The 17,419-nt window shown below is 33.8% G+C and overlaps 1 protein-coding gene across 1 annotated transcript in view; it reads left to right on the forward strand.

Annotated features, from left to right (window-relative positions):
- Nucleotides 1-17,419, forward strand: part of LOC117123082 — a 129,354-nt gene that overhangs the window by 39,956 nt on the left and 71,979 nt on the right. Inside the window, exons 4-10 of the mRNA XM_033268911.1 lie at nt 84-229; nt 986-1,211; nt 2,991-3,130; nt 6,821-7,472; nt 8,446-8,577; nt 10,231-10,399; nt 10,957-11,136. Coding sequence (XP_033124802.1) covers nt 84-229; nt 986-1,211; nt 2,991-3,130; nt 6,821-7,472; nt 8,446-8,577; nt 10,231-10,399; nt 10,957-11,136 — 1,645 coding nt within the window. The remainder of the gene's footprint in view (nt 1-83; nt 230-985; nt 1,212-2,990; nt 3,131-6,820; nt 7,473-8,445; nt 8,578-10,230; nt 10,400-10,956; nt 11,137-17,419) is intronic.

Below are 17,419 nucleotides of genomic sequence, written 5' to 3' on the forward strand. Positions count from 1 at the left end.
TATATCTGACTGACAGCAAAGTAAACTATGATGATAAATCACATAAGGATGTTTTAGATTTTGAAAACTTTTTGGATCTGCAGGTTTGTGATTGGGTTACAGAATGCATTATAGATTCCACATCAACTAATGGTACCAAAGCTGTACTGAGAAGCCTCTCTGAAGTGGCGTTTAGCTGCTGGAAAGTTGGCAATTTCAATAGTGTTATTGAAATACTACAAGGAATCAAGTAGGATTACCTAGCTTACTACTGTTTCTAATAACATTTCATTTTCTTTTAAAAACGTTTTAAGACAATTTAAATATGCTCAAAAATGAATAATAACCCATTTTAAATTTTGATATGGTAAACTTTCCTGTCAATCTCTGGTCCTGTCTCAGTCAATTATCAAGATCTTGTTTGTTCCAACCCCATTCTGTCAAATGCTTTCTCTAGGTAGACAATTACCCCAAACAAGTCTTCACAAAGACAAACTAAGTAACTTATTTTCATTCATTATCCTGTACTTCATCTGTTCTAATCATTGTTCTGCAATTCACATTTTGAAATACATTTGCCCACTGTAATTCTGTAAGAATTTAGACTAAAACAGCCCCATACCTTGCCCTGACGAACACAACAGCACATGAAGCGTAACTAAAGGGGTACAACAAGGCATGAGGCCGGCATGTCAAATTGAGATTGGGAACGGGTGTGGAGAGGGTTTTTTTTGTGAAAAATTATAGCATACAGAGTAAATATGTTAAGTGTCCAGAAGGTCAGAACATATAACCTATAATCTGGAAAAGGGTGCATTTTCATGCTTACCCTAGGTGCCAATAACCCTGCTTGCCTTTCAGGGGTGAGTGGCCATTGGCTGATACTGTACCAACAATTGCTCTTGTGAAAAACGTTTTCACAAGAAACTGATTTTTATTGTATATACAATAGTCATTTACCGAAAAACATACAATTTTTAAATGGATAAATACATTGTGTTGGCAGGTCAGATAAAGTTAAGAACATTCTTGCTGGTGCTGAACTAGAAGACTCTATAATTTGTGATCTGACAGAGGCATTTTATGGTGATGGAAAATTATATCTTGAAGCTATTAAGAGGGCAATACAAATCAAAGGTTGCAAGGCTGTGCCTGTTTTTGGTAGCTTTTTAGAAGACCTTAAAGCTATCTTTGAAGACACGCAAATACTTATACCTACCGATATAGAGCAGGTAATATATGCTATTAACACATTCATAATATAGTAGTCTGTAGTTTATAGTAGTTTGTGAAGCGATTTGGTGCAGTGAGAACACTTTGGTTTCCCAACCTCTATGTTGGTGTTTCAATCCCTCGCTGTGCATTTCGATTGTGTCCTTGAGCAAGGCACTTAATCTACGTTGCTTCTCACCACCCAGGAGTATAGATGGGCAGCTGGCGGGGTTGCCTGCTCCTGCGCCAAAATGGCAGCAACACTTAAGCATGTGGACCCAATGGCCAGGGGAAAACCTCGTATCTGCAAAGAAACGCGCTATATAGGCCTAACAGATTAGATTAGCCTGAATATTGTTACACTGTGAAACCAGGGTTTTAAATTCAACATGGTTCACTTGTTTGTGTTTTTGGTTAAGATGCGTTTACTTTTTTTTTATTCCACCATATTTTGATTATTTTTTTGCTGGTTTATTATCATCATCATTATTACTTTTATTAAGGTTGGCTACAAAAGGGCGATATTTTCGGGAGAATACCAAACCAACACAATTTGATGCAGAGTGGAACTCTGAGCATTTTGTGATATGTTTTTATCAAAATCAGCAAAAAATAGTGTTGGTACAGCTCAAAAACCTGATTCGGGGTCGTAGGGTCAAATTGCTCTTTTGTGTCAACTTTTTAAATTTTTCTATTCTGTATCCATTTCACCATATTTTGATAATTTTTTTGCTGGTTTATTATCATCATCATTATTACTTTTATTAAGGTTGGCTACAAAAGGGCGATATTTTAGGGAGAATACCAAACCAACACAATTTGATGCAGAGTGGAACTCTGAGCATTTTGTGATATGTTTTTATCAAAATCAGCCAAAAATAGTGTTGGTACAGCTCAAAAACCTGATTCGGGGTCGTAGGGTCAAATTGCTCTTTTGTGTCAACTTTTTAAATTTTTCTATTCTGTATCCATTTCTGTTTACCCTAGTAGCCACACCAGGTTTTGTATGCACTTTGAGGTCCAGAGAATTTTAATTCAGAAATTGGTTTAGGGTGGTCCAAAACTCATTTTCGGTTTGGTAACACATTTTCAAAACGTGGCAAAAGGTCAAAAGGTCAGGGTCAAAGGTCATAGCTATAGGGTCGTTATATCTCCGCAACCACTGGTTGACTGGTGGAGATAATAAGGACTCAATAACTATGACATTTTAAACATTTCAGAGGTAAAAAACAGCATTTCCGGTCATTTTCTAGAAAACCTTTCAATTAGACCAAATAGAAACATAAATGTTCTGAACGAAAAGGCACCAAAATTAACTCTCTACCACCAGTGGTTGCGGAGATATGACTCTATAGCTATGACCTTTGACCTTTTAACCTTTCGCCACATTTTGAAAATGTGTTACCAAGCCAAAAATGATTCTTGGACCACCTTAATCCAATTTCTGAAGTCTAATTCTCTGGACCTCAAAGTGCATACAAAACCTGGTCTGGCTACAACTAGGGTAGTTGATTTTGATGTTAATTTATGTTTTTAGGGCAAGGAACCTAGGAGTGATTGATTTTACTTTGATATTAAAATCTCTGTTGGTTTAAGATTGAGTAAAAAAAAATGTTACTCACCATCATCGTTATCATTTCGTCGTTACCATTATCATCACAATTATCAATTGATAAGAACATTTTAGTCGCTAAGTAAACGGACAAGACTGTCTAAAACTCTCAAATAGTATCATATATAATCAAAACAATTTAAATATTTAGAATTTAGTCAGATGTTTTATACCCATGTTATACCAGAATGACAACTATTTCGCAAGTGAAGATGTGATTGATGATAACAGCGAACAGAGACATATCAATATTCAGAAGCTACAGCTTGCTAGATTTGTTCTTCAAGATGTAAGTGCATGTCAGCAAGAAAACAAGGAGGACGTGAGGTATTATACCTTCATCGATATTTTCCAAGCTATACTTTTAAAGAAATAATCAAAATATACTAACAATTTAAGTTACGTAACTCACATAACTTTAAAAGTGTACTGTAATATTTTCCATTTTTTCTATATTAATTGCTTTAAAGTCAACACTGTTTAATTTTTATTAGAAATCTAATCAGATTGTTATTGTAGTGGTCATTAATTGCTGTGGTGATATGATCCACACTAAATACCCAAATGATTATTACTTGTACGCGCTGATAGTTGAAATTGATTGCGTTTGATGAACACAATGTGCACATAAAAAAAAACCTGACAAGTAAGAAAAAAAAATTGTCTTTTAGGTTTTTGTTATTTTAATGTACCAAACAGGAAACTTGTCACAAGTTCACACAGATAATTCTCACATCAAAGGAATAAGTTACAAACAAGTGTATTTAAGTTGGTACTTTTGTATATTGAGTTCCACCCGAGGAAACATCATAAAGGACAACGGGAGGTTGTGGAATCCGAGCAGACCTAATCCTGGTTCACTGCCGGTGACGCGGAACTTTGTAGGGAGCGGGAGAATTTTCGAAGATGACAGCTGATGGTAGATTCTGAGACAACTCTGTAGACCCTTGCTTTGATCCTAAAAATGGACTCAGAAATGTGTCCATAACGAGGTTATTTAATTCAGTTTCCTCAGAAAATTTCCGACCCAATTGAGGATGTTTAAACCGATTAGGATTAAAATGACACTCCAACAATAGAAACACATGATATGTACATACCTAGTAACTCCCAATTCATCCAATTTAACCACCTATGCAGTGAAGTGAAATTAGCATTATGTTCCATCAGTGATTTGCAATGTCTGGGTTTACTGTCTAACATCTCGGGGAGGTAATACTTCGAGGAAGAAATTGGGGGGATAAACCGGTTAATTAAGAAAAAAAATACTGGTACGAGTCTATATGCTGTTGACACTTACCATGCACGTGTGCAGAGGTTATTCACTTCTGTACTAGCTGATGAGACTAACCCACTGCATGAAAAGTTGATTATTTCTATCATTCCTAGAATTGGTAGAATGCGGTTGCTAACTCCCACACAAGTAGTTATCTCCACTCCTTTGTCCCTATGGGCATTAAACTCTTCAATATGAAGTATATTAGATGGGATCTACATTGAATTTTAAGCGTTGATAATAATAATAATAATAATAATAATAATAATAATAATGATAATAATAATAATAATAATTATTATTATTATGATAATGATAATGATAATAATAATGATAATTATAATAGTAATGTTAATAACAATAATAATAATAATAATACTAATAATATTAATGATAATAATTACCACTAGTAGTATTATTAATAACATTACTATTACTACTAATGGTAATATTATTATTATTATTATTTTTATTTTTTTTTTTTAATTATTATTATTATTATTATTATTATTATTATATATACATGCACACACACAAACACAGCCCAACACCCAATCACACACACACACACCCATACACGTACACATTCATGCATACATACATACATACCCAACATACATACCGCAGAATTAATAATAAAACCTCAAAGTATATTTCTCAAAGTATATTTCTTGTGAACACCATATTATGTTTCTTCATTATGGCTAAGATAGTTTGAATGCTCTACAAAAGTAACTGCAAAAAGTAATTCGTTTTTCGTCGGCAAGCCCAAGTTATTTTGACAATTTAGGAGTTTCAAAGGCTTATTTAATCGATTTTAGAGTCTACTAATATGTAGAAAATACATACAATTTTTTTTTTATCTCACCGACGAATTGTGTTTTTCTCCCCAACGAGGGGGGGGGGGGAGGCCTGTCTCTTATACACATCTAAAGTACCAACTTAAATACACTTGTTTGTAACTTACTAATAATAATAATAACGATTATTAAAATTGCGCTGTACAGTATTCAATAATTCCAACATTAACGTGAATTTTGACAATGCAATGATTTGCATAACAACCCGCACTATTTTCAGTGAGATTATGCTCAAATAATATCGCATTGCCAATATATATGAACATTTAAAGTTATTGATTCTAACAATCACTATCCAACATTGTACATTTTAGAGCTACAATGTTCATGTGTTTGTCAAAATTCCACAACGAGTTTATTAATTGTAGCACTATACTTAACAGAACCGAAATCTTCCTAGGTGTAATAAAGATATGTTTCTCTCATTTGATTCTTGAGAATGCTTGGTAAAGTTTTCAGCCGAATGATCGGTAATTTTTGTTATATTCGGTTATGTATCAGAGTGAACCTAACTTACAGAATGTCGATTGTAGAAAAAACGATAATGGGTGTATGTCGCCTACCCTGATTTCAGACATTTTGTCTTTGAAACAACTCATCATTCTTTTGGTTAAACTTAGACCAGTTGTTCTTTATGTCACTTTAAATAGCTGCTGCTGCTGCTGCCGCCGCCGCCGCCGCCGCTGCTGCTGCTGCTGCTGCTGCTGCCGCTGCTGCTGCTGCTTTTATTATTTTTATTATGTCTCTTTAAATTTAATTTTAAATTGCGCTTATTATTATTATTATTTATTATTATTATTATTATTATTATTATTATTATTATTATTATTATTATTATTATTATTATTATTATTATGTCTCTTTAGATTTAATTTTAAATTGCGCTTATTATTATTATTATTTATTATTATTATTATTATTATATATATATTATATTATTTTTATAGAAAATCAGTTTCATTAAACAAAATCAATGATTTTCTTGTCCTTTGTTAAAAAAGTAAAGCATCACGTCGATAAATACCAAAGTCCAACATTTTTGTCACTGTCTTCATCGGGAATTGGCTTATGGTGTTTGGTTTCAGCTTTTCCCCTCTTTCTGTTTCTAAATGTTGCCTTAAACGGCATTAAAAAAAAAACAAAAACAAAAAAAAAAAAACAATGGTGACATAATAGGCCTAGGCCTCCTCAATTACACATCAATTCAAAGTGTCTCTGTTGCTTTGGATTTTGAGCACCTATTTATCAATATGCTATTCTTTTGCTAGACTGAAAAAAAATCTTCAGTTTCAAATTTACCTAGCTCTTTGTACAACATGTAAACAAATAAAGTGTGTGTGAATATCGTCTTCCCTTTGTTGCGCAGGCTCACGTCATAGATCTAGCTAGGTAAAATATACATAAGCCTAGTAATAGAATTATTTTTTTTGCGGTGTTATAAACTGATTTAAAGAACAAACTTATTTTCAAATAATTATTACGCTGTAATTATGACAACTAGTTTATAAAAAAATGTTTAAGGTCTAAAAGTATAGACAAGTAATATCCAAGTTTGGAGACCTTTGGTAAAGTGATAAGCTATATGAGTCACAAAAGTTTAAACCGTCTTGCAATAAAAGAAAAATTAGAGCATAGCTAATTATGGAAAAGTAACGTTGAAATAAAAACGACAACATTTGTCAATAATATTATTATTCAAGTTATGAAATATTTGAATGGTATTGTCCAAGTATGAAGTCTGTTAGTAATGTGGTCGTCAATTATTTGTAATGATTATATTGATAGAATAATAATGATTAAAAAATATAAAATATTATAATTAAAATTTTACATTAGTAAAAACGAAATTAATAAATTAGCTTGCTTAACGACTTTTCCCAGCAAAACAAACGAGGAGTTTATTTATTGTCCAATTGTGAATGTGGAGAACCTGCATGGAATTGAAATAGTTCCCACCAAGATGTTGGAGAATAACCTACACCAATTGCAGTTCATGCACCATGGGTCTACAGCAATACACTGGGAAAATGACAACAATCGGACGGCCATGTGTCTGTTAAATCTAGAGGCCAGTAATTCGATACTTATGTGGAGCAACCCGAAGGATGGAAAAGCAAACTTTCTCACTAACACAGCTATGTGCAGTAAGTTCTACCAATCCCAAGTGATTTTTAATACGTTGGAGGAGGGATACCTTAATCTTTTGAATGCTAAAGGTGTCTTTCTAGGATCCATGGATGTTGATTTTTTAGCAGTGACGAAACGACACAAATTGAATTATTTGAACCATGCTGAGAATTGTGTTGTGATTCAGTATGGCTGTAGTCTTACTGACACAAGAACATTGACCTTTGTCCTGCCAAAACATAGTGCCCTTAATTGGTACAATGGACTCAAAGCAATAATTAATGCTTTGCAAAAACTGAACAAGTCAACAAGTGATCGGCGGTTTTTATGGTTACAGAAGGAATATATGCGGCTTTTTTATGAAGCTGGAAGACTAACGCCACCAACACCATTAGATGCAATTAAGGTAAGAACACTTATTACAAAATTGACACACGTTTTATTATTATACTAATATAAATCTTCAACTTGTTGAGATGATTTAGAAACAAACCACGGTGGTGTGCCATTTATGTCGGTCTTAATATTATATATTACGTTATTGGTCATTTAAACGATCTCTAAAGTCACTTTCATACAGCTCAGAATAACCAAATAATACCTAAGCAGTTTATTTCTGTTTGGGTCCCTTAAATTAAAATTTTAGTTTTAATTTAATTTAATGATTTTTTTTGTATGAGATATATAAATATACATATATAAACTACATCACATTTTTACGCGGAAGATATATTCCACAGACCTTATATTACAGTCTGGCCTAGGTACTTGTCTACTATATTAAACTAATTAACGCAGATTTCTGAGTGCAAATTTTGTAACAACCATGGTAACATATAGGACGCCCTCTCTAAAAAACAATGACTTTTTATGCTTCTTTTTAATGTACATTGACGCTTCTTAATGTGTTACACGTAAAATCGAGGAGAGCGCTATCTTAATTTAAGATATTTGGTTCATTAATACAAATTCTTGCTGGCAGAGAGGGATGGGGTAGATTGAACCATTATTTTTTTTTATTTATTTTTATATCCTGGACCATTTTAATTTCAAATTAACATAATTATGTAAAAAAAAGAAAGCTTCTGTCAATAAAATACAAATTCTTGGTGGCAGATAGGGATAGGGTAGATTGAACCATTATTTTTTATTTATTTTTATATCCTGGACCATTTTAATTTAGATTTAACATAATTATGTAAAAAAAGAAAGCTTGTGTCAATAAAATTATGTTAATCAAAATGCGACACTTTCTGTATTTCAACGTCACTGTTACTATTGTTGTTGCAGCTGTTTTTGTTGTTGTTATTTTAGTTATTGTTTGCTGTTTAAATTTAAGTTTAGAGTCAAAATGTTTATTTATTTTTTTTTTGAAACAGGCATTTGGAGGAAAAAATGCAATGTTACAAAAAATTCCCGGAGAAAGAAGCACAGCATGTGAAACTGGTCCATCTTTACCATCTAAAGCTAAAAAAAATGTCCAGAAAAACTCAGCAATTTCACTTCTGAAGGTAGAGTATCAGGAATAACTGATAGAAAGGATAAAATGAAGACTGTCATCTTATTATAAATAACATAACTGTATTAATATGTGAAACCACGATGGTGACAGACTAGCTGATAAAAATTAGCAATAAAACTGGAAAAAACAATTGACATAATCTTTAACCTGTTTGAAGTACATCGTATAAATCGATAGATACACAGTACGTACCCAACCAGGAAGAAGTACTTTGATACTTTAGGTTAAAAATAATTTGCACAGAATATATTTTTGGTAGAAATTTTAAGGCTAAAAAAATGCGATAGTCGAAGTTTGTAGCCACCTGCACAGGCTTGGATTGAGCTTTATATAGCATGCTTTATATAGCAACCTTTTGTACCTGCAATGGAGTGTAAAAATAATATACCATAAAATTCGAATATAACATAATTATTTAAAACAATTTGTGATATAGTGTTAAATAAGTTCATCTAGTTCCAGTGTTTTTTTGCTTTTTTTAATAGAAAAGGTGTGACTGTAATCTTTATTTGGCAATTTGCCAACTTTATAACACTAGGGCCTATAACATAGACTTCAAATGGCCTGATTATATTCAAGCAATAATGGACTGCGCCACCAGCTCACTGAATGTTATTTACGGACTGTTTTCAGCAGCTTAGCACGGTCGGCTAATCTAGTGGTAGCCACTGTGAGTACGCTGAACCATGGATCCCCAGTTCAATTTCCATCGCTGCCTCTCCTTGTGTTTCAGCGGGAGGGCTGAAACACAAGTACAATACCACACCACACCGTCTTTCGGATGAGTCGTTTAAGCCGTTGGTCCCGTGTGCATTTGTGGCACATGTGCACGTTAAAGTCAGACTCCGGAGGGAGAAAATGTTGATATGTTGTAGAACTGATTTTTCTAAGACAGGAAAAAGTTGGTTGACGAAAAACTGGGGAACGGTGAAGGAGATACAGATTTTCGAATATTTAAAAACTGGGGGAAAATAGAGGCGTAACCGCCCATTTTTACACCATTTCCCCGCCAGTTTTTAAATATTCAAAAATCTGTATCTCATTCACCGTTTCTCAGTTTTTGATCAAAATACTTTTTTCTGTCTTACAAAAATTATTTCTACAACACATAAAATTATTTCCTTCGGTGCCTGACTTTTAAGAACGCAGTACACTCTTGTCTCACGGTGTACATGCCCAATCGCAACCAGGAGGACCCCACTGTAAATAAGTCTTCTTCTAGACTTTCGTGGGCTATCCTTGGTGTTTTCACTAAATAAATCCAATCCAATCCACCCCTTCCCCCACTCTTGGCATAAGTTTTTTCCCGCAAATTTGTCATAAAGTGCCCAGCCTCCAATATAAATTTAAGACATTTTCCTTTTTCCTGATGCATATAACTTTTTTTTCTTGTTTTGTTAAAAATCACGAACCCATACCCTCCCATTAAAGGATACTTCACCAATGTTTCTTTATTGTTAGATAACTGGTTGTTTCTCTGTATAATGTTAGGCCTTTTGATGTCAGGAGTATAAAGAGAAAAGGGAAAACATCTACCAGTAAGCATTATCATTCGATCAATCTAACCAACACGATTGTGAATCTTCATCTTAGATTTGATTACCACACAAACTAATATGAATAATTGTTTCTACTTTGATAGAAGCCTGCAAACCGTATTATGGAGAACTCCTCAAAAAACATACAATGTTTGCAAAACCAAAAAAATGCAAGTGTTCGATTGACAGACCCAGCAGCAGCAAACCTTGAAGAGTTTAATGTTGTGCATTTCCGTGAAAACCAAATGAGCTATGATACTCAGAGTTCTTTAGGTATAGTACTGTAGGTCTATGTAAAATTTTGTATTGAAGCTGATTTAAATACAACAATTTCCTTAAAACGGGGACGTTAAAGAAGGCAGTACACTCTTCGGGAAAGAGTAGGGGATTGTCTCCCGGTGTACTGCCCAGCTCACCACCAGAGGGACACCACTGAAAATAAGTCTTAGGACTTTCGTGGATTAACCTCGGTGTGTTTCACGCTGAAGAAATCCAATTCAATCATCGAAAAGTATAAATTGAATATAAATATATATTATAAACTAACCCATATGTTCCTAACGCAATTATACATCTAATATAACTGTATTTGCCAATTGTAATAGTACTTGGTGTTATTATATAGACAACTGAATTGTGGAGTTTAACGAGAAGTAGTCACGGTAATGCTCACTGTGGGATATTATTTATTTTTGATATTAGAAAACATTTATTCCCATCGACAATTTAAACAAATTGGTAGCGAAACTTGTTTCTGTACATACATGGCATACAAAAATAAAATGTATTTAATATTTTAAATATAAACATCGGTAATTTTTTTTTTTTAGAACTCTGTATTGAAAACAGAAGTAAGCTGGATGATGTGTTACAAATGTTGGGTCATGTTACCGGCCATTACAGTAGTTCAATCTTCAACTTTAGGAGCAACAATGGAAGTAGGCGACAATCAGTGGAAAATATCAAAAGTGTTTCCCGAACAGATACGGAATCATCTCTGACATTCCAATGTAAGTTACCAAAAGCATAATAAAGATGGCGATGGACTGCTTACACACCCATTCACCTTTATTCACCCTTAAAAGTATTTTGTTTTACAGTGCTGTTTGAAATGTAACAAACAGCCTTTTGTTGATTACTTGTTCATGTTCCTGTCTTTTGGTAAAAAGGAAGTCCAAAAGCAGATTGATTAAAATCTCTGAACGGTCGACAATATTAGGCCGAAGTGATAACTGAGTGTACATGTGTCCTGTTTCTGGCGTAACTGTTTGGTTCCGCGCCACATGGGCCGCTTAAGTCCGTATTTTGACTAGGGCTTTCAGATACATCTGGCATCTTTCTAATGAATAAAACAATCTACCACTATACAAAACACTATACAAAACAGACATACCAAGGTGGTATAGACTTTATGCCATATTCTGGATTGCGATTAACATTCATGAGTGATTTAGATAACTGAATAATTATTACGTGGACTTTTGTAGCCTACGAGGTGAAAATTATTATACCATGGATGTATCATACATTCTGTACATAATTGTAATGCACTCTCAAATGTTATTTTAAAAGATCAAAAATACAACCCCGCATTTGAAATCACACGCTGATTTATTCTCTTCATCCATTGGTATAAGAATATCAATTGTGGCTGCCCGTGGTATAATACACAATGTACTGCCGCTCATAGGGTTTACATTGGTTACAGACAGTGGTTTAGGCCCAATAAAAAAAAATATTAGTTTATCACCCTCGCGCGCATGTCTTTTATGGTACTGGAAAAAAAAATTTGAAAAATTTTTAATTTTTTTAAAATTTCTTTTATTTATTTTTTTTTCATTTATTTTATTAAATAATTAGTAGATATTGTTTGCATTATCTAAATCATGTTTTACTTTGAATATCAATGCACCAGCAAACAATCCAAGGGTAATATTTGGCTTTAGCAAAATAAAAAATAAAAATAAAAACCTCCCTCCCTCCCTCATCACTTTTCCTGCCCAGATAGGGTGATAAACTAATAATATTTTTTATAGGGCCTTAACACACGGCGGCTTACAGCATCTCACATCTCACAGAACGAAATTAAGAAAGTCTAAATGGAGCTGATTAGCCACATAAGCCTGCTAATACAGTATATAGTTATTTATAAACATACACAAACCAAGCCTGTCTAATAATAACACAAATAATAATTCACATTGCTGGGGTCTCTCAACAGCGAATGTGTTCAACTAGCAGTCTAAACACTGATTTCCTAGACTAAGCTATGCCAATTAGGTTTGCCAGCTGATATGCAAATTAGGCTTTACTCTTTGTACAGCGTTCGCCTTAGCATAGCATAACATAACATAGCATAGGGGATCTAATACGTAACACGTAATAATAACTCTGTTTGAGAGGCCTGAGGTCAGCAACAATTGAATAGTGGCCTGTATACATAAATTACCAAAATTTCTCAGACAGACACGGTTCAAGTAAAGCCTGAGTGAACACCTGTTGAGTAGAATAGATAGCCCGCCTAGGCAGGGGCCGAGACTTGGGCTTCGTTTAGACTTTACAGGTGGATAAACCCGGTGAGTAGAGCCGGGTTATCCACCTAGTCTGAACTAGGCCCTAGAGAGGCAAGAGTTAGCTTTGTTTTAATGGTTGAATGTTATTACAATTCAGTAATGAGTGTTTGGTGTTACAAACTATGGTCATTATGGCCTAATAATTCTTAGCGATTTTACTGAAGAACAGAGGAAACATGATATAGAGTGCATCCATGAATTCGTAATAGAGTGGGCCCAGGGATGGATTTTGACAAATAGAGTATCCATTCACCTCAACCCTATCATGATTGAGCTGAGGCAAAGAAATTTTATGATTATGGTACCTTTTTAGATTGCTAGAAATTGCACAGACTTAATTTTTTTTATACAATTTTCTTTTTATCTCTATAGTTATTGGGTTTTACCTTTGAAGATTTGGGGTGGGGGCGGCTGTGCAATTTTAAATCCGTCACTGACAACTGAACACAGATGTAAGCGTCAAGCCTGGTTTCAATCATTTGCTGCCCTCTTATAGTTCAGGGTTGCCATTTGGCCTCTTTGACGGCCAGATTCCTCAAATCTGGCCGTATAAAAATTTGTCTGGCCGTAGCATTTCAAAAGTCACGGCCAAACTATTTTTGGCCTAATTTGGCCGAATTTTTGAAAAGTTTACATTTTTTTTTTCAATATAGGCCTAATATAACGTAGACTTGTTTTGGATATTTTGTTTTTGTTAGCTTAAATTCTATATTTGATCCTAATCTTTTACCTTTGTTTGTACTTGCTCTAAACACTTAATCTATGTTCCCCGGTTCAGCCGATTTGACGTACGAGAGTTTATTTAAAAGTTGACATTTAATAATATAAATTGTTCAGATGAAATATATTGTTTATGAAGTTTTCCTCGTTTAAGCTTTATGAAGACAATTCATTGCAAGTTTGTACCATATATTGTGTCTTTGTATATGTTCCATCTTATTAGTAGAGGTTCTATCTCTTTTGAATTTCTTTTGAATATAAATTAAATACTGTACTTTATTTAATTTATTATTGCCCACATGAATTGTATAGCCCTTGGTGCCGCAGTGTTCTTTATGTAGAGCGCCATATACAAATGCTCGATGTGATCATTCGGGTCCGATGGCGCCTCCAATTTCAGGTTTGCAGAGAGACTTCTTCGAAGTTACTGGAGTTAGAGATAATTCTGATAGCAACATTGAATTATTGCTTTAAGTACTGCGACAATGACATTCAGAGGCGAATTTAGAAAGTTATAAAAAGTATTTATTAAAGTTTTCATAGGTTTGTTTTAACGCCAGTTTGTGTTACCAAACTAAGTAAATTCATTCTAGTTAAAGATAGCCACGGATTTTCCAATAACAGGCCCTTAACATTTTTGCTATAGATCGACTACAATGTACATTAATATTTAATACATTTAAATCAAATTTAGATCAATCTTAATATTGTGATTTTTAAATAGCAAAGGTGGATTTAAGGGTGGTAGAAAAAAAAAATTTTAAAAAGGAAAAAAAGAAGAAAAAATTGATCGCCCAAACGCATCAGGCTATTTTCGGGCGTCTAGAAACGACAAATTTCCTCTAAGATGGTGTTATCTCGATCGGACACACTTTCGCCCCCCCCCCCCTTCCTCCCCTTTTTTCGGCCCCGGCCCTCCCTCTTTCGGACATCTCTGGATTTGCCCCTGAATTGACCTGTATGCCAGCAACTAAAGAACATAGGCTATTTATTTTTAACATTGTTCTGTGTATATCATTTGAATTTCAAACGAATGACCGCTGATTTTCGTATAATTTTTGTAGTATTTCAAATGAATGTACTCACTGTTGTCTTCTAATCGGATTAAAATCTGGCCGAATTTTGGCCGATATCGAAAAAAACTTTTGGCCGTGAGATGGCGTGTGTTTGGCCGTGAAGCCTGTCGACTATCTGGCAACCCTGTTATAGTTTGAATTATTTTGTGAGGTTAGCTAATTATAACTTCTGGTGCAGCATAGGCGTAGTTGCCATGGTTTCTCCTTTGTTTATCTTTAGATTAGATTAGATTAGATAGATTTGTTCTTAAATAAGAACAACTCCTTTTTGCTACAAGTTAACTTCGATTCCGAAGTGCAAGTTCTCGAGTGTATCTTGCTATGTTGGGTGGGGATTGTAGGCACCAGGTTTGATGGTTGTTTCCGGGTCTGGTGTGTTGCGGTAATGGAGTACCGCCCGTCGAAATGAATCTGTGTAAAGGTTGTCATTCCGTCCTGTGTTGTCCATAATAAGCCGCTTTGCTTTCTTGACAGCCAGTCCCGGCACGACAGTTTCCATGGGGGAAGGGTACAGACATGAGGCGGTGATGAACACCCCATATTTTGAGAAGGTTAGTAGTCAAGAAAGCAGTATATTCAGGTCCACCATCTGAAATTAATTTTTCGCTGATTCCATAAGTTGTGAAAGTACGCCTGAGAGTGTTGACAAGTCTTAAGCACTCCCTTAGTGCCCGTTCAACTATGAGCCAGTTAGAGTATCTGTAGGCGCGTAACAGGGGTCTTGGGTCGCTGTCTCTTATACACATCTAGATGTGTATAAGAGACAGCTTTTATGGTACTGGAAAAAAAACAATACGACATAGGGCTTATCTTATTTATAATATAGGCCACACACGTGTGTTTGAAACTAAATATAAGCATTTTCATCATGGTTTTATTTATTACAAACATATTCCTTCACCATCAATACACATTAAGGCCCCACTTTTAGGTAAAACGATCTATCTTAAATGTTCTTTCTATTGGAGTTAAGCCTATTATGTGCTTAAATAACAAAGGAGGGCAAGCACAAGCTTTAACCTTAAAAAATGCGCGCGAAGCGCGGGAAAAAATTTTAATTTTTTTAAATTTCTAATTTCGTCGAAATTGATTAAAACTTTCATTTCATTTCATTTCAGCAACATTTATTTCTTTCTTCTTTATTTATTACAAACATATTCCTTCACCATCAATATACATTAAGGCCCCACTTTTAGGTAAAACGATCTATCTTAAATGTTCTTTCTATTGGAGTTAAGCCTATTATGTGCTTAAATAACAAAGGAGGGCAAGCACAAGCTTTAACCTTAAAAAATGCGCGCGAAGCGCGGGAAAAAATTTTAATTTTTTTAAATTTCTAATTTCGTCGAAATTGATTAAAACTTTCATTTCATTTCATTTCAGCAACATTTATTTCTTTCTTCTTTCTTTGATATATATATACACAGTAGAAAATAATTAAATTGAACAATAATAATAATATCAGAATAACTGTATAACTAATAGCAATTAACATATAAACAATGAAAGAGGCAACAGCCCTGGAAGTAAATTCGGTTTAAAGGTTAAACCGAAACTTGTGTCGAGCTAGCCAGATAATAGACAATAACAGTACATTTCAAAAACATCAAAAAAAACAAAACAACAAGAAAACAACAGACGAAAACAACAGACGAAAACCAGGAAAGATGGGGAAAAAAAAGAGGACAAATGACACGGAAGCACTGGTTAATAGCTGGACAGATTTTAAGGAAAATTAATCATAAAAGGATAAGAGATGAGTTTTTATTTTATTAAGGAATATAATAATTGAAGGGGCAGATGAAATTTCTTTAGGAAGCTTGTTAAATAATTTCGATCCACTATACCGGATGTTATGCTGTAGGAGTGTTAGCTTGGACTGGGTGAGATGGATTTCATTGGAGATCCTGGTATTATAAGAATGGATTGAAGAATTATGAATAAAATTGCAAGAGAAGTTTGATGGAAGAAGAGAATATATGTTTTTATAAACAAAAAGGCATTGCTGAAGTTTATTAATGTCGTGAACGGTTAACAAATGAAGATTAGAAAATAATTTGTTAGAATGGGCAAGATGATGTGCTCCGGAAATAAGACGGATGGCCTTTTTTTGAAGAAGATGTAGTTTGTTTAGGTTGGAAGAATAGTTATTAGCCCAGACAATATTGCAATAACTAATATATGGAAGAATAAGAGAGCAATAAATGTTACGAAGAATATGTGATGGTAAAAAAGAAGAGAGACGATAAAGTATGCCTATGTTCTTTGATATTTTGATTTCGATATCATTTATATGGTATTTATAATTTAGTTGATCATCAATTTCAACACCAAGAAACTTAGTATGTTTGACAATAGGTATTTTTTGGTCACCAATAAGTATAGAGTCATTAATGTTTTCAACTAATTTCTAATGACGAAAACCAAATAACATGAAATTGCATTTACTAACGTTAATAGAAAGTTTGTTAGCATTAAAATAATCATGTATGTTATTCAATTCGTGATTAAAGGTGTCAAAGATAGATTTAAAATTAGTATTTGAATAGAAAATTGAAGTATCATCTGCATAAAGATAAAAAGTAAGAATTGAGGATGTATTAGGCAAGTCATTTATATAAAGTAAAAATAAAAGAGGACCAAGGAGAGACCCTTGAGGCACTCCACAGGAAACAGGTTGAAAATCAGAAATGTAGTTATTGTTATTTGTGCATTGAAGTCTATTTGAAAGATAATTTTTAAAAAGATCAAGAGAGATGCCACGGATTCCATAATTAAACAGTTTGGAAATTAAAATTGAATGATCAATGGTATCGAATGCCTTAGACAGGTCGATAAATAGACCAGATGAAAATGACTTATTTTGAATTGCGTCTGTTATTTTGTTAGTAATATCGATTAAGGCAAAAGAAGTGGAATATTTT

The sequence above is a fragment of the Anneissia japonica genome, unplaced genomic scaffold, assembly GCF_011630105.1.
Source record: "Anneissia japonica isolate Jap-2015-1 unplaced genomic scaffold, ASM1163010v1 scaffold287913_len271248_cov200, whole genome shotgun sequence".
NCBI classification, from domain to species: Eukaryota; Metazoa; Echinodermata; class Crinoidea; order Comatulida; family Comatulidae; genus Anneissia; species Anneissia japonica.